The sequence below is a fragment of the Apodemus sylvaticus genome, chromosome 3 (genome assembly GCF_947179515.1).
Source record: "Apodemus sylvaticus chromosome 3, mApoSyl1.1, whole genome shotgun sequence".
Lineage (NCBI taxonomy): Eukaryota > Metazoa > Chordata > Mammalia > Rodentia > Muridae > Apodemus > Apodemus sylvaticus.
Window position 1 is genome coordinate 18,373,525 of NC_067474.1, and position 21,765 is coordinate 18,395,289.

General features: G+C 37.5%; 1 protein-coding gene across 1 annotated transcript; it reads right to left on the minus strand.

The window, feature by feature from the left end:
• Window positions 1–271: 271 nt before the first annotated feature.
• Window positions 272–20,614, minus strand: LOC127679804 (short-chain dehydrogenase/reductase family 16C member 6). The gene is made up of 6 exons (XM_052175423.1): window positions 20,294–20,614; window positions 13,618–13,749; window positions 7,420–7,519; window positions 6,859–7,003; window positions 2,248–2,373; window positions 272–398 (listed from the first exon to the last, which is right to left on the minus strand). Exons 1-6 carry the CDS (start codon window positions 20,612–20,614, stop codon window positions 272–274), a joined length of 951 nt encoding a protein of 316 aa, XP_052031383.1.
• Window positions 20,615–21,765: the final 1,151 nt, after the last annotated feature.

Genomic DNA, 21,765 nt, shown 5'->3' on the forward strand with positions numbered 1-21,765 from the left:
GGTTTATGAAAGGCCAGTCTAGACAGTATATTGAGAACTTTTTTGAGAGAGAAAAAGCAAACCAAAACCAAAACCAAAACCAAAACAAACAAAAAAGGAGAGAGATGAGATAAAGAGAAAGAGCCATTTGCAAACTGTCTCCTGAGAGGACAAGCAGCGTTCTTCCCAAAGCCTGGATGGCCCCAGGGACACTGGCACGCTGCAACCACTAGGGGGAGTCCCAACAGAGTACTGCGCCATCTCTGTGTGATTATCATGGTCCAGGCCTGAGCTATTGCTGTTTTCTTTCTGCTTCCATCTGCAGTGCCTCTGCTTTGGCTCTCCCTATGAACGAAGTCATACACGTGTCCACGCCAAGGTATTCACCCAGGGCAATCATCATTTTTGGAGATATCATTCTAGAGAAAAGCAGAGAAAAGTTATGAACCTTTACAACTCTTAAAGTCACCAACGGGATTACTTTGCAAGGACTAAGTGACAATAACACAAAGTCTGAAAGGTCAAGATTTGTGTTGTGCACCAATGGGAGGGTTGGATGGAAAGATACCACCATTCAGGACCATTAGCATTATGGATGATGATGGGTGCTTTTGACTTTTCCTTTACCCCATAATCATTCCCAAAGCTTTGGAAAAAAATCCCACTTTCTCCACTTGATGCATTCACTGACTCTTTGGAAAGATTAGATGACTCCTCTTTACTCAGTATATACTTATTTCCTAGACAACAACAGCAAGAGTTGTAATAAAAATATACCAGTTAAGATTGTGTGAGACAAAGCAGTTTTGAGTGTGAGGACAGTTCTAAGTGTGTGGTTCTAATCTGAGACTGTACGCCATTGCTTAGATCTAGGACAATCAAATCGCTAGGTTTCAGATCGCTTCTGCTTGGATCAGCCTCGTTCTGCCCAACTCAAATGAGCAAATCGTTTTGCATACTTATTCTTTCTCAGGTCCTGTCCTGGGTGTAATCCTAGACCAGGAAAGAGTTTAGAAGTTGTTGCCTCAGAAAGCACACAGGCTGGCAGGTGTCTAGTGTACTAAGGGCTCAAAGGCAGAGACAAGTGTGATGGGTCATACGAAGATGATGTTGTCTTTCCTAGGCAAGTAGGACAGCGAGGAAGAATAGGGAAAGTAACAAGGAGGTAAGAATAGTAAAGAATGTACTGTATTTCCCAGTAACACCACCCCCACGGTCCAGAGTCCAGAGCTTTCAAAACATGAATATGACACCATGAGAGGAAAACTCCACATGTGACATATGACAAGTCACAGTAAAAGCACTTCTCCAGATGTGCTTTTGATCATGTGCTGATCTTTGGATCATGTGTTGGCATACAGAAAACACATAAGTGACCTGTTTAGACTTAGATTCTATCCTCATGATACCTTGTTATATAAAAACTAATCAAAAGTTAATAAATATGAAGCCCCAAACACTTCTGATTCTAAGCACTGTTCACAAGGAAAATACATCTTGTGCATAGAGCAGAGCAGGAGAAGGTCCTGCTGTGAAAGCTTTAGTAGTTCCATTTAATCTTAAAAAAGTATCTCTCCTCTCTAGACTCCAGATGTGCTAGGCTGGCAAACTTCCTGTACAGCCATCAGGGATTTATGTAACACACAGAAGACACTACCTACATACTGGATGAGGGCCTGTGAAATCTACCCACAAATACCCCAGAACACATTGTATTGGCCTTCAAAAAGTTACAGGAACTCTTTCACTAAGTGAAATGAAGAAATTACCAAACACCTTAGTGTTTTCCCAGAAACATCCAGGGTTTTGTCCATTATTGTCAAAGTGTGACTCTGTATTATAAAAATTAAACTGATTAAAAATAAAGACATAGAAACAACAATAAAAACCTGAATGTGGTGTTGCATACAGTAATCAGAAAGGTGAGGCAAAAGTATTGGATGTCTGAAATATGCACCATGATAGTATCCCAAAAATCCCAGGTAAGTGAATGAAGAAACACACACAAGGGACAACAACTATAATATAAGAAAAGCACAGGAAACAATGCTAAAACTTCTCCAAAGCCTCCCCTAAAATTTGTGTGCTTCTTGGTTCCGTGTAGGAACAGATGCCTCTTGAGAGGCCTACAAAGTAGTTCAATTTAATCAATACCAGAAGTAACAAAGACACAGGTTTTATCTAGTTACCTTCTAGATAAAAACTAGCAGTGATGAGACAATTTGTTCACAATCAACCCAAAGTCCAGTTTGGCCTTCACCAACTTACTGTTTGAGAAGCACTGCAAGATATGCAAACTTGGGTATGAGGATGTAAACTTGTTCCTCTAAAATAGCATTGAAAATTGTTTTAGCCACGTACTCCTGCTCCAGGAGAGGTAAGAGAAATGAATACCTGGAATGACAACACACAGGTTCTGTCACTAGACTGGACTTTCCTGTGGTGACCAGTATTGAGTGCTATTGAGTTTCTTTTGAATTGGTTTATAATTTCATTCAATTTTAACTAAAGAGTATGCTTTATTATTTTAAATTTCATTGATGGTACTTTATGATCAAGAAGATGATTTCTTTTGAGCAATGCTTGAGTCATGTTCGTTGTGAGTGTGCACTCTTTTATCGTTGAGCAGAGTGGCTGTCAAAGTCTATTAAATCTACTTGATTGGGTCTTTTGATCTCAAGTGCATCCTTTAGTATATTAAAATTTTATTTCCTTTTTTAAAAAAAATTGAAGATTTTATTGATAAATTATACAGATAAAATGGTAGACATAAAAATATTACTAAATTAATTTAAAAAGGAAATAGAAACATTTTCTGATAAAATTGAATATTTACCTGGATAATAATACAGATAAATTGTTTGACATAAAACTATTTCTAAGTTAATCGAAAGAGGAATTATAAACATTTTTCTGATAAAATTGAAGTTTTCCTTGGGAAAATATTTCTGATAAAATGAAGAAATATATAGATAAAAGTGTTATATTTATTATTTTCAGAGAAAGTAATACAGTTAAATTGGTTGACATGAAAAAATTTCTAAAATAATTGAATGAATTATAAACATTTTATGATAAAATTGAAGCTTTACATGAAATTATTTCTGATAAAATTGAAGTTTAGAAAAACTTCAATTTATAGAAAACCATAAAATATATTCTTCAATATATAGAAAAACATAAAATTTGAAGTTTTTCATGAAAAATTATACAGATAAAATTTTAGACATTAAAAACATTACTAAATTAATTTAAAGAGGAATTATAAATATTTTCTGATAAAATTAAAGTTTAGTATCTTAAAATTTTATTTCTAAGACTATTTGCTAACTACTTATATATAACTTTTAAAAGCTTATATATATAAGGTATACTATATATTTTACTCTAGCAGAATCCACTTTAGATATATACCACTTTAATTTGAGCATAATATAGAAATTTTGTTTCTACACATACTTTTCCCTCTATGCCATAATATTATTATACAACTACTATAATATATAATTATATACATTACACCTTGTTTCTATTACTTTATAAGTTCTGTATTTTAAGGAGGATGAAGGTACAAAGGACAACTGGTACACAAGAGTCCTCTATGCTGGCCCTTTCTATCTTCTGTCATTTCCCAAGACTAATGTAGCTGTGTTCCCACTCATCTCCTTTGAGCTTTTAACAATACTATTATGTGCACATTGTGTACAACACTGTATTCATAATTAGTTCAAGAAAGGAAAATAAATTTATAGCTTGACTGCCCTTTGCACCAGTTATCTTGCTTTTCTCATGCAAATTCTGATTATTTTTTGGTGTTAATTGTTTCATCCTCAAGAACTTCCCCTTTCTTGTAGGTTGAAGCAACAGAATGAACTTTGTTTATGGTGGCCTTCCTTTTTCTTTAAGATTTTTGTATTATTAAGATTTATTTACTTATGTATACTAGTGTTCTATTTGCATGTATGCCTGCATGAGAAGAAGAAGGCATCTGATCCCATTATAGATGGTTATGAGCCATCCTGTGGTTGCTGGGAATTGAACTCATGACTTCTGGAAGAACAGTCAGGCTCTTCACCACTGAATCATTATCTCCAGCCCTGTGGCCTTCAATTTTGCAGCATGGTTTTGCTGGGAGAGATTCTTGGTTGATTTCCTGAGTGTGTCATCTGAAGTCTTCTTGGCTTTCATTGTTTCTGTTGAAAGTTCAGCTGTTAATCACACCTCAGTTGACTTGTTCATGATGAGACATTTTTCTTCTTGCTGCTTCTAAGATTATTATTTTTTGACTTTCAATATTTTGATGATGCCAGTGCATGTGGGATATCAAATATTCATCTTTCTTGGAGCTTTCAGAGCTTTTAGAAAATGTCTAATGAAGTTTATTAGCATGATTAAAATTTACTTAAATAATCACTAAGATTTGTAGATATGAGACCATCACAGTGGCAGTATCTCATAACCAGCACTTGGAATTGAATGGACAGCTATTTTGCCCATCTTCCCTTTGTTAAATAAAATCCGTTTATTGGTTTGATGATAATACGATGATTATTCTGTACAGGAACAAGTCTATTTTTTAACAAGTAACTTTAAAATACATCTTCAACTCTAATGGAAGACTGACATGCAGTGGTTAAGGGATCCTGGGTAAACATTGATGAAAACCCAGAGCTTCTTCCCCCAAAAGCTACTCATTTTATATACTAAATGGAAATAATTAGTATTTTAGTGTTTTCCTATCTGATAATTGGAATGGCAGTTCCCAGAAATTCCCTCATGACTCAACCAAATTTGGCTCTTCTTCTGGAGGGTAGAGATTCTCATGTGTTTAAACTACCCTGAGAACACAGTCAGCACAGTCTAATACATCATAGTTATTGCACTTGCTAGCTTTCATGTCTGTGTGGAAAGCTTAACAACAAACCAGCTTTTTGGAACAATTTAGGACAATTTACTTGCTATTCTCAACTCTGTCCCAACTCTCAAAATTTTTGATGTTTTCTCCCAGTTGCTCCCTACATTGTCCACACAGGGATAACGGGAAGGACTGGGTGCAAAGTGCCCTGCCTTCCAACACACTTCTGGCTAGCACCTTTAAAAAAGTCAGCAGCTGATCACAGTGGCAGCATACCAAGCTCCTGATGAAGTAATTCAGGAACATGAATTTTGCTATTAATTTATTGGTTTTCATTGACTGTTTCTGTTCAATTTGTCTTACCATTCAGGGTATGGAAGTTAGAGGAGTGTGGAAGGAACTAGGGGTGACAGCTGCTGCCACTTCATCTATGCATTTCCGATAATCCAGAGCCTGAAGACAAGATCTACTGATGCCAGATCTCTGGTAAGTCTACCTAATGTCCATCTTTTTTTTTTTAATTTTGTTTTTTTTTTTTAGGAGCCTTGAAGACATGTGGCCTAATGTTTGACTGCTAAGGATCCTGGAGCTCCCTAACAAGCCATCCCTCTAGAATCTAGGAACAGGAGATACCTAAAGCTGCATTTTGCTGCTTTGTGGGTTCTTCTTCCACCCTTCTTCACCCCCTTTCTTCCATTTTAACTCAACACTAGCTAGGAAAGAAAAAAATGATACAGGGGAAAGGGGGTGACATGATTGTTAGACTACTTTCTGCTCATTGGGGCCATCAAATTCCTTGGGGGGTAAGTTTGATCTTTGCCGTCAGGATATCCAGTTTCTTCTTGTTTCTTCTTTGCATGTAACCAACAGTAACCAACCAATGATCGACCAACAACCCATCAACAGCCCAACTCTCCTGGCATTTATATACCCTTTGCAGTCTACAGGATTCCAAATATCACACAGCTTCAGAAACTATTTGCCTCTGGCAAAATCATGCCCATGGTAGAGCATGAGGCAAATCACAGTCAGCTGCTGTGTACAATGTGAAGCATCTCCATATCCCACACCTGCCGTTAAAATGAAAACATGTTTTTATAATATTTCTATGTTTTTCAAAGAAACTAAAATTTCCAACCTGTCACTACAGTTGTTCTCCTTGTCAAAGGCCTCTCCAGATCTGCCTCACTCAGGAACAAGCCTTGTCTGGATGAGGCTGCTCATTCAGGGTACTTCTCTATGCCGAGCTGCTGAAAGCAGGTGTGATAAGGACTCCCTATTGCTAGCATGTGGAGGACAGCTGTTCTGTACTGGGAACTGAGGAAAGGTGGGAGTCCTTACTTAGTTCTCATGCCCGCTGAAGTGGCTACCACATGGAGACTAGTGTAGTATGGAGCCTCTGATGTCATGGCCTTTCAGGGCTGGGATTTTCAAAAAGTTCAACTTCAATATGTTCTGTGATCAGTCTTTAGAAATTTTAAATGCTTGTCCTTACGACTTTCAGCCATGTAATAGACAATCTTTTCCTGTACTACAAACTGCTTTTTCATCTGTTTGGATTTTGTTTTTTGTTAAGAAAATTAAACTTAGTTTTATAGCTTCATTGAACTCAAACTATTCTCAGGGTCTTTCTGCTGGCTCCTTGTCTTTCTCCAAACATTGCTGACTTGTGTGATTTAAATTACTTCAGTTCATTTCCTAACAATGATAAGATCTGCATAATCCTTACATTGAGGTCACTGTAGTTCACTGCTCCCTGTGCAAAATTCTTTCATTAGCACTCTAGTGATTCAAATCATTCTAGATAAATTTTTATCTTTATGTAAAATCACTTCACATTATTTCATATATGTATATATATATCATAATGTTTTATATTTGGGGATATTTATACTTTTATATTTTATATAGGAAGCACTTTATTTTCTCAGTTAAACCATGGTATTTTAATACACTTTCATTGCTAACTTTTATTCTATCTTAGTAGTATGCTTACTATAAGAGTAAAGAAAGAGTCCACTTACTTGGTTGTACAGCCTTCAAACATTCCAGTTTTGATGAAATAGGGACAAACTATGGTGCTTTTAATTTTAGTTTTCATTACCATAGTTAATTCAAAGAAGAGAGACTCAGCAAAGCCAAAGGCTGCAAATTTGCTTGAAGAATAATCTGAAATAAAGTGAGGGGCCACTAGTGATATAGCTTGGAAAATTCTCATAATTATTTATTAAAGACAATCTCCCTTTCTTTTCTTCTGGCTTGTTCTTGAGGACAGAGTATCTCTACCCAGTGTGGCCAATAAAAACACTAGAGTTGTTTAATTTCCCTTAATGAAAGAATATTAATGAATCAACAGGCACGCGTACACACACACACACACACACACACACACACACACACTTATGTGTTTTTATCAAAAGGAGGGTACGTTTCCCAGTCTGCAATTGTGAAAAGAGATATAGGGGGTGATGCTCCTGTGTTGGATGTTGCAAAATTTCCCTGTGGGGCAGAAAGAGCCTCTTTGTATTCTGGAAGGACCCTCTTTCTTGGAGATAAAAGAAAGTATAACGAATAGAAATAGTCACCTGATAGTCCATTAATACCAACGATTCCTGCTATGCTTGAAATACAGACCAGGTGACCATGGTTAGCTTTAACCATGGCAGGAAGGAAGGCCTTACAAGTCTAGGAGATATAAACACATTGTGCCATTAATTAATTAGTTGCTTTCATTATTCTGTAAGAATTTGTTGAGTTTATTAATCCACTTTGTGAATTTCTATTTAATACCCATTGTGTGTTAAATTCTAAGGGAGCACAAAAGTAGGAAGTATATAGCCACTTTGAGTTTAGTATGTGCTGGGATATATGAAACCATGAATACTTTCTTTGTCCTTTGAAATTTAACCAGTACTTTTTATACTCATTTGCTTGACATAATTTTAGAACCTTTTAAAAGTGCTCCGAGTTCTTTATATAATTTTGACAATTCGCATTAAAACTAGTCAAACTTACATTCCAGACTTTGCTATCAGTACAATTTTACTTCACTTTCAGGAATTAGCAGAAATGGAAGAAATTGCTAGAGGAAGATAGATTTAATGGCAAACTCTGTGTTGCATGGTAAGAAGGGTGCTTTGAAATTGTCTACCCTGACTAATATTTTTGGTATACTTTGGTAAACTTCATTCATTTATCTCTAAGTGATATCCCAAGGACTCATGCCACAAATGCCCTGTTCCTTCTTTCACTCCTTCTCACATACTTTCTCAGGGAACTTTCACAGTATTTACTGAACCCCAGTGATAGGCTCTCTTTTTGAAAACCTTGTTCATAAGCAATTTGGAAAAGCTGTAGAAATAAGGCAGATATAAGGGCACAATTTGTAGCATACCAGAATGTTGTCTTTAAAAAAGATCTTTAAATTTATTTATTTATTTATTTATTTATTTATTTATTTATTTATTCATGTGTTTGTTTGTATGCATCTCTGTGTATGCCCCCTCTGCTTTCTATTGCTATGATGAGCATAATGACTAAAAACAACACGCTACATTTCCTTTGTTCAAAACCAGGTAGAAGATCGGGGATATTATTTATGTGCTCATTTCCTCATTACTATCTAAGTCCAAGTTTCTCATGTCACCATTTTGTCAGCTTTGCCATTCTACCGGCTCAGAACATGAGTTTAGTATGTTCTAAATACCGGCCTGTTCTGATCTGTCCTATCATTTATCACTGTTTCCAGGAGGTATATAATTTTGATAGTGTCATTATTTTCACAGTGGAGTTTTTTAGAGGCTGCACAAATCTGAACAGGGAGAGGACACTGGACCAAAACCAGCATCTTAACTTCATTTTATTTTTGTCAACGTTGTTCTGTGGCTGCTATACTAATGCCCGAGTTTCTGCTCCATTCAGAATGACAATTGTGTTCTTTTGTCATTTCATGCTCATGTACAGTGTCCATTCAAGGATCTGTTCCTTGTGGTTATGGGATCTTTCTTGATGATAGAAATCTTATCATGACTGTATGCTGGTTGGTAGTGTCAGGATCTGGTGATTGTCTTTCAGCTCAAAAGCTTGACGGTTCTAATTGAGCCCTATAGGTATTTTCTGTTGTTACCTATTAGACTTGTGAAATAAAGGGTCTTGGAGAGAGGTCTTGGTAGAGGTTTCACTATGATACCAGTTTTGTATCTGAGAACTTATGCAATTTTCAAGGGAGGGAAATTAATAAAAGAGTTGACAGTGAGGGTCAGTGCCACTTTGTTATGGAGCCATAGGCATGGAGGCAGAGAAAACCCTCAGGTGTGAGTGTGAGAACATGGATGTCTGTAACAGTTTGACAAACAACCAAACACTGCTGGGACTAAGTGTCCAGGGGCATCTGTAAGCCACTCACAGAGATCAAACTGTTTTCAGAGTTTTACTTTGTGCTGAGGTTGCATTTTCTGCTAATTTTCTATATTTTCAGTTGAAGGCAAAATTGACTGGGTAGTTACAGGAGCCCTCACCCCTCATCCAGAGAGGATGCATTTTAAGACCCTTGTTAATGCTGAAGCCTTGGTAAATATTAAATCATGAGTAGGATGCATTTTCCTATGCAGAGCTACATGCTTATGATAAAATTTAATTTATAAACTAAGCAAGTAGACAAACAACAGTGACTAATAAACTAAAACAAATATAATAATATTCTGTGACAAAGTTATATTAATGTGACATCTCTTTGTTCAAAATATCTTATGAATTCATAATACACAGTGTATTATGATTATTAGCAACTTTGGCATATGATATTTTCCTTACTAAGGGAAATACAAAAATTGGAAAAAACAATAATCTTGTACTTTGAAGCCCTTTTAAAGTGAAATAAGAGTTCTTTGGGCACCAGCCGAGTGGCACTGCAACAGTTGATTTGGGTGGGGGCCGTGTATTGTAGATACATTGACATGGAAATGAGTCACTGGACTGGAATGATATGTGTAAGACTTCACCATTCACTCAGAATAGCATGTAATTTAAAGGTTGGGAAAGCCTGTTTGGGACTTTACCTATACTGTATTGATGGGAACTTATTAAAGGATGTTTTGAAGATGAATTAATGATAGAAATACATAATTTACACTCTTTCCATGGGTATTATTAAAGGAAAGGAGTACAGAGAAATGTTAATTTAGCAATCATTTGTCAAGAATGCTTTTTAACTTTGTGAAATTTTTTTGTGTGCTTGTGTATATGTGTGGGGTGTGTGTGTGTGTGTGTGTGTTATATGAAGAGCTAGAGGTTCATGTTAGCTGCTTCTTGAGTTTGCTGTCTGTCTTACATTGTTGCAACAGCATCTGTCAGCTGAACTCAGAGCTCACCACTTTGACTTGTCCAGCTAGGTAGGGTGCCTGCCGTTGGCATTTCCCGCCTCTGCTTCTCATGAGCTAGGATTACAGGCTGGCTGACAAGCGTGCTTGGCATGTCTGTGGGTTCTGGGGATGAGAACTGTGACTTTCATACTTGGGAAGCACTTTTACCCAGGGAACCATTTCCTCAGCCCATGAATTACATTTAATAACAGAGTAATTAATAAGAGATTACACTGGACATAAGTTGTCATTATATATATTAAAATAACTGTGCAAACAAGTCATAATTGTTCTATAGAAGGCTGTGCCTCTTTTTCTCAATTTTCTATATGCAGGTTGTGATGTAAAGAACCATTAAATTCATTTGATTTTTATTTCATTGAGTTTATTTAAGGCTTTTGCTTTCCCCGTGAAACACCTATTGAATGATCTTTTCAATTTTCACACTCTTTTACAGGTTTGAAAACTTATTTGCATTTTCATGGAATATCTATTTATTCAAATCAAAAGTGATGTTCTTACTACCAAAAACAAAGTTGGTGGTGTTTAACTTCCTTTTGCTTACATATATGGATTATCTTGCATGCTCTTTTTGATTTATCTTTTTTACAACTTTTTAACATCACCAGAGATTATACTTATCCATAGAAAGACTTTAAGGACTTGAAGTTTTGGGAGTTTCATTAGTTGGGTAACCATATAATTTTACTCATAATATTTTAAAGAAGTAGAAATTCATAGTGTAACACAACTGAACCCATCTTGGATATACCATTCAGGCCATAAAATTCAGCAGGTAGGCAGCACCATCTGCCAAAATGGGAACAAAAGCCTAATCCACCAAAGTCCGTAGTTCTGGGTAAGTCTCCAAATATAGCAACCTTGCTTTTTGACTTCTGTAGTTAAGTTACTGGTTAACTGCTCCTACTAACTGAAGTGCATCAGCCTAGAACATGATTTTTGTGCTTCAAAGCTCACCCTGAACAAGGCTTGATATTACAATGGGATCCTGAACACTCAGTATAGTTGCTGGCTGACTAATAAAGATTTAAAGCCATGTCTGAGCAGTCATCTCTTGTGGGCACCCAACAGCGATAGTAAATAAGTACTTCAATCATCAAACACACTTTTGACTTTTTAAAACGAACTATAGAGATGGTGAGTTCAATGTTGTATATATCTTATCTTCTAATAGAATGATAAGATTAATTTTTTGTTAATATTACATAGAAAGATTAAAAATGGTATCTTATAGTTATACTGCATAGCAGTTAACTCAAATTAGTGGCTATGGAGAAGTGTACTCTGAACAGGTCTTGGAGGAATGTTAGTTCCCAGACTTCAACAGATATCAGAATTCAAGGTTATAGAAGTTCCTTATATAGCATGATACAATGTCTGTGTATAATCTATGAACATTCTTTTGCAAATTTTAGGTCATGTCTGTTACTTATAACATATAGTTCAATGTTAGTGCTGTCAACATATTATGCTTTATGCTGTATTGTTTAGGGAATAATAGCAAGAAAGTGTTTATACATGTTCCCTCCAGATGCAAGATTTTTTTCAAATATTTTCAGTGAGTGCTTGATTGAATCAGTAGGTATGAAGGAAAGGCTGCAAAGGGCTAGTGAGGGATATTTAATACCAATACTGTTTCATTTTCTGACAAGTATATTGATAGGTGTATAGCAATAGAAGTGCTAGTGTTTGGAGAAATCTATGGTGAGTTTGACCATCAAGCTTTAGAGCAGGTGAATCCAGTGCTAGAAAGCAATATACAAAATTTGAATCTCCCAAATTTTAGATATGAATGATAATTCTCTCTGTAGTTCTTGGACAGAAGTAGATACCCTGGTTTTATTGGCTGTTCAGAATAACACCAACATTTGCTGACACACACCACAATGACTTATGTGTATTTATTGAATCCTTTTACTGTTAATTGTGTGAACCATTAAGGCCACAACTCTACTTAGACACAATATAAATGCACAGGCTCAATAACATCAGGAAGCCAGAAAGATGAGAGTCAGGAGGAAGAATTTTGTCAGAGAACACACTTCATGCCAAGACCCTCTGAGGAAGGGCTGTCATAGTAGGGTTTAGTGAGGATGTCTGGAATAAATGGAACATGAGTAAAAAGTAGGTAGGTAAGAGAGGCTATTTCCAAGTCACTGTAGGGTTTACAAGCTATGTGATGCAGGTGTTCTACACTCTCTATGTGTTTGGGACCCTCTGAATGAGGACTGTTTGATTCTTAGATCAAATGAGATTGTTTGATTAATACAGTGGAAATATCACCTTGCATCCATATGAGGATAAGTCAGAAGGCATCAGGGTTGAAGATGGAAAGCTATGTTAAACTGTCAGTAAACGAAAGAGGTAGTTTGAACAGCTGGCTTCAAGGGTGAAGGGACTTGCACTTGGGCTAGGCTTGTATGGCAGGCAGGACAGTGTCTTTAAAAAGGAGGGAATCAGGGTGGTTTCTATGTTTATGATGTGATTAGCAGTGTGTGGATCTTAGGCACATCTACCAACATGAATGACATTTACCATCATCCAGGAAAAAAGCTTAAAGAAAATGAACAGGAAAGGAAGGTAAGAGTGTGTAGAAATGTTTACAGGAGATCTAAAGTACACAAGCACTGTGTTAATTCTTCTATTAGTATTGACTGCAATAAATTTGTGGGCTCCCCTGTGATTTCACACCACTTCATGGTGACCAAGGACAAAGACAATGGAGTCGAGATGATGAAGACTGGAAAAATTTTGAGTTCCAATAAGTAGGAATTAGGAGACCTGGAACAAATCCATTCCAAGGTCTTTCAGAGGCAAAACATTGATGTTCTGCCTCTCTTTGACAGTCTCCCTATCACCTATGACCCTGGCTGCAGTCGCCTCGATAACCTGCACTCCGCACTCACCACCAATTATTGGTGATTATTTTCTATCACAAGTGTAGTCCCTCCCAATGGATAGAATTTTCGTAGTCCTAGATCCTTCAGTCTCTTACCTACTCTGTAGAGTGGCACTACCCAAAGCCCTAGCTTCTAGCTATTGGTGGCTAATTAAATGTACATTAATTGTTATACATTATATATTATTATTAAAGAGCATAAGAATAAGAATTTAACTTTTTATTCTCACCAATCATGTTTTGAGTGATTAGTGTCTTAGGAAGCAGAGAGAGAACATTTTCATTGTCAAAGGCAGTTAGAGATGTTCCTGAGAATTTGGGGTAGGGCAAGAGAAGGAAAAACTAACCCAGGCCACATGGAGCAGAACCTGGTGAGGGTGAGATTCGAAACAGCTATCAACAGAAAACAGACAAATGGTATATTTCTTTGCAAATAATTGAACAGTTGCTTCTAGAAATGCGCAGAATTCAGATGTTTACTAATAAACACAAGAGAGACTTACCCAAAAGTGAGAAATGGCATTGACAAAAAATGATTTTTCTACCATGTGATCTGGAGTATTGAGGAATGACTTCCCTGTCACAATACCTGCATTATTAACGAGAATTGTGACATCGCCCACTTCTTCTCTAACCTAGCCAGAGAGGAGAGAGACATGCCATTAATTGAAATGTTGAATTTTTGACATTTATTTTCCTAAGTCACATTTCCCTTTGTTTTTTTACTCAGGTGTAGTTGTGGAATATGCAGCGATGTCAATGACAGATAAAGGTAGTGATAAGATTAAATAGCCTATTGACACTCAGATACATTTGCTTGTATAAGGAGACTCTATGATGTTCCCACTACTATGAAACCACTTAGCAATATGCCCTTCAGAACATACTCCACTGTTCAACCATACTTGCCTATTATGTCCTTAAAAGTATTTAATTTGTTCTTGTCTCATCATGAAGAAATTCATCAATTTAAAAGTTATTCTGGTATGCTTTTTGAAACAAACATTTCAATTTAGAAATTTTGATTAAAGAACACGAGTTCTTCTTGAGGACAACCAAGGATACTGCAGGAGCTTATATGGTTTTGAGAGTCTCTTGGATTCCTTTGATGAACAACTTGAAAGGAGGTTTCTCATGTCTGGTTGTTGGGTTTTGATCAGAGACTTTATCTTTCTGGGAGCATTATTAACTCAAGTAACTTCATTTAAACTATATGTGTTTATATACACTTATATGTGCTATTTATAATATTAGATAAATGAAAAAATATGATTTTTAAGACTTTCCCAAACATCCTTTGTGTCTTTCATCCCCTCCTTTGGTATTGATCTTCCATCACTGCAGCCAAATTAAGTCATCGCCAATTTTGACCATTTCCATTTTAATATCACTTGTATATTCTTGGTGAAGAATACATCCTGCACACGCCCCCTGAAAGGTCTTCTCCCAAAGGACCAGCTTACATAGTACTGGAAGGCACTTTGAAAGCTGCCAAGGGAGAAAGCAGCCAATAGTGAGTTTCAGCCTGTTGTGATACCTATAAGCCACAGCAATGACTATCAAGGCAAAATATCCCTAAGGGTGCCATAATGCCACTCACATCTTATACGTAACAAAAAACTGTCTAATTGTATGTAAGGCCCATTAAACAGGAAGAAAATCATGCCTGGTATTAGAAACCTAGCCAATTAGGGGGGCTGTTAAGATCATGGATCTTAGAGGATAACCCACTACCCCTACTTTACTAAGCCAGAGTAATAGTTTATCCTTATAAACATTTATCCTTATATTCACAGGTAAGTGTAGTTCTCTTTCCTCATCAAAGAAACTTCTTTTCACAACAGATGGAGACCATTACAGAAACCATAACTAGTCAAAATACAGAGAACTTCCAATTGTGGGGTGCCAAGCTCCAGCTGATATTTTGCAATATACCTCTTACACCTATAGCTCAGAGAACACTGAGGAAGAGGGAACAGAAAAATCATAAGAGACAGAGGACCAGACAATCTGACGTGAGATTGTATCTTCTAGAAATAACAGGAAGCTTCACCCATGATATATCTTAGCAATATGAAAGCCTACGTAAGACCTGAGCAAGGACAACACCAATAGACAATCTAACAGGGAAGAGGGGTATGTCCTGGGACTCTACTTCCCTACTTCTAAACAAAAACAACTAAGGAATGCTGAGAGGGAGAACTAGTCTTCCCCAGGAATCAGACCCTAATTGGTTGTTTTTGTATATACATTAAAAAAATTATATATATATATATATATATATATATATATATATACACATACATACATAAACACATACATACATACACACTTGCATACATACATACATACATACATACATACATACATGTAGTGTGTGTGTATAAAACATTGAAAGAGAAAGAAAGCGTGAATTTGAAAGGAAGCAAGGAAAGGGGAAATAATATAATTATATTTAATTTCAAGAACAAAAACCCACAAAAGAGCAAAAACTATTACTGTATTTTTAAACATCTATGACATTACAAATATGTACCATTTAAGTGTTTCATTGGATGAATTTAATAAATTCATATACCCATGTAATGTCTACTTCAAAGAATATAAAACATATTTCTAAGACCCTCCCCCCAAAAAGTTTTGTACATATCCCTTCTTGCATGGTATGTTTTAGATCTGGAAATTTCCCCTGAGGCTTGGAATTCAGTTTGGTGCTTTGGGGACATGGTATCTTTGGGATGTGGGATCTGGCAGGAAGTTTCAGTCAATGGAAGAATTTTCGGTGGAGACTGTTGGATATAGCATTGCTCTCTTCCACTCCAGGTCTTTGGCAAGCAGGCAGGTTGCTATGGCCCATGCCTCCTGTGGAGAAGTAAGTGCTGCTTCTCCTGATTGCCTTCAGTGGTTCAGGCTACCATGGCCTGAAAACCTGAGCCATAATAAATCTTTTCTCTTGGTTAACAAAATGATTTCCATAAGGAGATGGCCTGCTATATAAGAGTAATACCCCCTCTCTCTTCCTCCCTCCCTCTCCTCCTTCTCGTTTCCTTCCTTCCCATTTTCCTCCATTCTTCCCATCCTTTCATTTTTGATAATAGAGAGGGAACCCTGGACCTTGTGCATGCTAGGTCAGCAGCTTACTACCAAATTGTTTCACTAGCCCTCTTCTTTGCTTAGAGACTTCAGTAAGTTGCTTACATGCTTAGATCGGTTTTGCTCTTGTTCTGTATCCAGAACAGGACTTGATTTTGGGGTCCCCCCACCTTAGCTTCCAGGGTTCTTGGGAAAAGAGCTAGCCCCAGCATGGCCTTGGATAGCCTGACTTGCATTCCATTGCTCTGGTGTTCTTTCCTGCTGATAATTAGTGCTAGCAACATGTGAAGAGATTCTCTGCCTGTGTGTCTCTGAGCATATTTCTTCTTGCAGCCATTAGGTTTACTGAGAGCATGTGGATCCCTGATGGCTAATTTCTATAGTCATCAATTCTTTGATTACTTTTTGGCTAAGATAAGTCGTGCTTGGAATGAAGACATCCCAAACAATGGTGTATTTGTTCCAGTGCCCAGAGACTTCTGTGGCCATGTGTATGCTGCCAAAAGACTAGTTCTAATCTCAACATTATCTTCCAGTAGGAATTTTACAAGCTTCACAGCTATCTCATCTCTGCCTTCTTATATGACCCACTTCTCCTGCTTGCATAATCAACTAAACATTTTGAGTACTGTTTGGAGTAAAGTATGTTCCAGGAATATTAAGTAAAGTGTGTCTCTATCCTGACAATTTGTCTCAGATTGCATCTCTGTAGGTCACAGTGATAAAGCTGATACTGGGGCAGAGAAGTTAACAGGTTAAACAATGACCTGAAAATGAGAGAGAGAGAGAGAGAGAGAGAGAGAGAGAGAGAGAGAGAGAGAGAGAGAGAGAGAGAGAGAGAGAGAGGAGTGAGGGAGAGAGAGAGAGAGGGAGAGAGAGAGGAGGGAGGGAGAAAGAGAGGGAGAGAGAGAGAGAGAAGAGAGAGAGAGAGAGAGAGAGAGAGAGAGAGAGAGAGAGAGAGAGAGAGAGAGAGAGAGAGAGGAGGGAGGGAGAGAGAGAGAGAGAGAGGAGGGAGAAAGAATGAATTCCAAATCAAGTTTTTTGGAAGATACAACTCTTCTTTTTTCCCCCTAGACAAGAAGCATTGCCTATCCTGGCCTTTCTAATTCCTGGTCAATGCTATGTGCTGAACTTTGAATGTGCTGAACAGTTGAAGATACTTTGAATATGTATCAAACTGATGTTTGGATCTCTCTCTCTCTCTCTCTCTCTCTCTCTCTCTCTCTCTCTCTCTCTCTCTCTCTCTCTATCTCTGTTGTTGATATAGGTAAGTGACTTAGCATGGGTTGGTATTGGGATTAGACCTCTCTGCTTTGGAGGAAGGTAGGTCTAAGGAAAATATTCACAAAAGACCAAGTTGTAAAGGATATCTTACTGGATTAGTGAGATTATCAGTGTAAAAAAGCTCAATCTTAGATTACTGAGGGATACCTGGTCACAAAATGGGGAGAGGGAGGTAAAGTCTTTTACATAAAATCACTAAACACCTTAGGGAGTCAATGCCATTGACATCACTCCAAGAGGAAATCCCACATCTGAGAGTCATGGCAGCAGGAGAAGTTATTGTCTACATTGTGGAATTTAATTTTCACTCCACTTAGAGAAGATATTTAATGAAGATATTGTTCTAGTTCACAGGTGAGGAGACAGGTTATGGTAAGTTAAGAACCTGCCAAAAGACTCACCATTTCTGACAGGACATTCATTCACACTTGGAGTGGCATACAATACTTGCTCTTACACAAATTTGCTCTTCTTAATCATCAATATTATAGCCTCGGCTTGCCTTGAACTCACAATCTTCCTGCCTCACCCTACCCAAAGCTTAGATTACAGTCATGTGTCATTATGTTTTACTGTATTTGTTGACTTTGCATGCTGGAATTGAAAATTCTTTCTTTCCCTGCTTAAGGAAAGCTAATTACTCTGCCCTTTGGAATGCTGCCATACTAACTGGTTCTCTGACCACTGTAAGGGTGAGGGTGATGTCTGCCATTTGTTAAAGTCTTATAGGTAAAGTATTTGTGTTTCTCAGTACTTAAGAACTAACTATAATTAAGCTAAAAATAAGACAGAGGTGTAAACTTGGAAACATGTTACTTATAAGATAGTGGCAAAAAGAAACCTTTCAGATATATTTCAATGGAAAGTATTTCTAATTGTTTAGAATCCTTTTCTTCTGAACACCAAGGAAATTTCAACCAGGACAGAATGCTTTGTAGGGAGACAGGGATGGTGGTGTAGAAGGCGATGATACATTTCAGCATAGGAAAGGTCGAGGGATGCTCATAGCTCACTGATGATGCTCCTGTGATAAAGTTGAAAGGGCTCTAGGGTCCTTGGTTTCCTGAAACATGTCCTGGATAAGTTCCTTCTACTCTCACTGTCTCTGTTTCATAGTGGACAAAGTAGCAAAATGATAGCTCCTGTTTCATTGTGAAGTTTGTATATGATCAGAGACAGAAGCAAATGCTTTATTTCTGGGCATCCTGAACTGGCTGATGCCTGGTTCTGGGGAAGAATCTCCCACTCATCAAATTACATTAAGTTCACCCCAAATGTGTTCTGCTGGGATCTCTTTCTGCCATGTTTCTTTTCTTTTTGATTCTCCCTGTTCTGTACCAAGCTGGACCCAGGGAGCTGTAATGGCCACATTGTTATTATCTGTCAGCATTTTACAAAAGCTCAAATCCTGTGCGTCCTCAATTAAAGAAAGAGGAAGAGGAAAGTAAGGAAGTACGAGGCAAGCGCTTCAGAAGGTCTCACGGTCACTCAGGAATTAATTTTAAATAATCGAATTGCACATATAGAAATTGGATAGCAAAGACATCTCTTGGGGATTCTGTAGCCAAGCTGTATATACCTTGTGACTCCCAGCTCCCTGGGCATGGCTCTGTCTCTTGCCAGTTTCTGCCTTGTGATCATGGGTAACCTACAAGGTCAGTGCTCCATGGCTTCTTCCTCTGTTTAACAGGAATGATGATAACAAAATACCTTTCATAGGGCCAAGGTGTGCTGATTAACTGATTTATGAGGTACACAATTGCTGAAATGAGTAACGTAAGGTAATATAGTAAAGTTGCTAGTTTTATATATTGTTTCGCATTGGCTTGTTTCTTCAACTATTTTGAATCAGTCTTGAGACTCTGACTAGAGGCTGGTACATTACCCCCCCCCCCTTTTTTTTAGAAAACCATTAACTCCATATGTCCAACTCCTTCCCCTAATAGGATTACTGCAATCTAAGTTACTAATATGTCTATTTCCATCCTGCCTGAGCCATAGAGTAGAAAACCGAGATGTTCCTATGCTCTAGATTCCTTTGAAATCACACAAATTATCCAGTTACTAAATAGCCTGTTCTTTTCTGTGGAAACAACAATCATGGTGTCTGCCTACAGTTTCTTCTCCTTCCTGCCTTACTGATGCCACCATTGTTGATCCCCTATGTGCTATGTTGTGCTGTGTCTGTCAAGGAGATTGTGGGTTAAGTGAAGCATCTCACCCAAAGGTAGACAATACCGGTAGGCAAACTGTGAGAAGAACTTTTGTACACTGAGTGATTTCCCCTTTATACTCCGTCTACTGTCTTAAAAAACACAACGTGGCAAGGTTTACCAGAAGCTGGGGTGTGATTTCATTGTCATCAAAGTCAGGGGACAATGGGGAGTTAAAGTTGTACACTATGACCTTGGCAACCACTCAGAGATATGGAGATAGGTGTCAGAAGGTAAATAGCATGGCAAAAGTTGCACAACTAAATCAGAAGATCTGGGGCCTGGCAGAGTGTCTACCAACCACAGGTGGTTCCCTAAGCAGTGCTGCCAGGCAGGACTGGGCTCTGAAAGTGAGTACATCACTAAGCAAAGCAGTCAGGCGGCCAGGAGCTCTGAAGCCAGGCCATCCCTACCAGGCTATGCTGCTTTTTGTCTTAAATATGAAGTCATACCTAAGATGAATAGAATTAAACTGTTTATAGAAGCAATCCTTTGGAGAACTATAATACATCCCTCCCACTTGTAGTAGTAAAAGTGCAGGTTAGAAACAGTTTTCCAGAATTGTAGCAAGGATCAGCAATCAACTCACCTGGTCAGCAACTCTGTAGACCTCTGTTCTGTTGCTGCAATCACACTTATAGGCAAAGACTTTCACATCGCCTTTTTGTTTGACCAGTCTACAGGTTTCCATATTGCCTTCTTGATTAATGTCCCAGAGAACTAAAATGGCCCCATGGCTAGCAAAGTGCATGGCCAGTAACCTTCCAAGTCCGCTTCCAGCTCCTGTTATAAGTACAATCTCTCCAGAAACATCCTTTTTCCTTTTAGGAATTACCTTCAGAACTAAAGATTCTAAAAAGTAATATAGAAACTTTCCAAAAAAGATGACTGTGTCTGCCACTGGATTCATGTTGATTGACTGAAGAAAGCAACTTCCTAACAAGGGGAAAAGTGACTGGTAAGTCTATTTTATTACAACAATTGCAGTACAGTGCATAATTTAGTACAAGGGCTTATATCTGAGACAGTATTTTTAAATTATAGCTTTAGTAGAAATTGTCATAACTGATGAGTAGTAAATTATACAAACAATGATAATGATAACATTTATGTCAACAAGAAACATCATAATTATTAAATTTCATAAATAATGATTATGAGAACACTTTATGTTAATAAGAAACATCTTAACTTATAGGCTACCCGTTTTCAGATACTGTGATTGATAGGTAGGCCATAGATGATAGGAATAGCTTTGTAGTTAAGTACATAAAATCTTTATGCTTTGACTCACTCAGCCTTATACGATAATCAAACTAAGATTTAGGACACGTGGTTTAGCCACTTTTCTACTGCTTTGTCTTAGTTTGTTTTCAGTTGTTGTGATAAAGATCATGAGCCAAAGTAACTTAGGGAAGAAAGGGTTTAATTTACCTTACAGGTTACAGTCCGTCATGAAGGGAAGTCAGGAAAGGAATTAAAGGTAGAAACCTGAGGCAGAAACTGAAGCAGAGACGGTGGAGAAATACTGCTGATTGGCTTGTTGAGCCAGTTTTCTTATACAGTGAGCTGGGCCCTCCCACATCAATCATCGCTTAGACTTGACTGCAGGCCAAGTGATAAAGGCAGTTTTCTCAACTGAGGTTCACATTCCTCAGATGATACTGGCTTTTGTCAAGTATCGAAAAGCATCGAAACAAAAGCACACTCCAAACCTAGACAACACAAATGAGTCATCTTAATGATTTAATAGAAATGCTTGTTCACGTGGTGACTGTTCAATAATAATATAGGAATACTACAAAGAAAGCCTCGATATCTCCTCACCTGATTCATATAATAATTTTTGGGAGGGACAAGTTAAGTATAGTATTGCTACTTTACACTGAAATAGATAATCTTAGTAATTTCATTGGTCAGTCACATAGCTAGCTATTCAAGAGCAGATGTCTCCCTTACAGATATTTACATTTACCCACAGCCTTTTACCCTTTTTTGTTTTGTTTTATTTTGTTTTGTTTTGTTTTTTTTTTGAGACAGGGTTTCTCTGTGTAGCCCTGG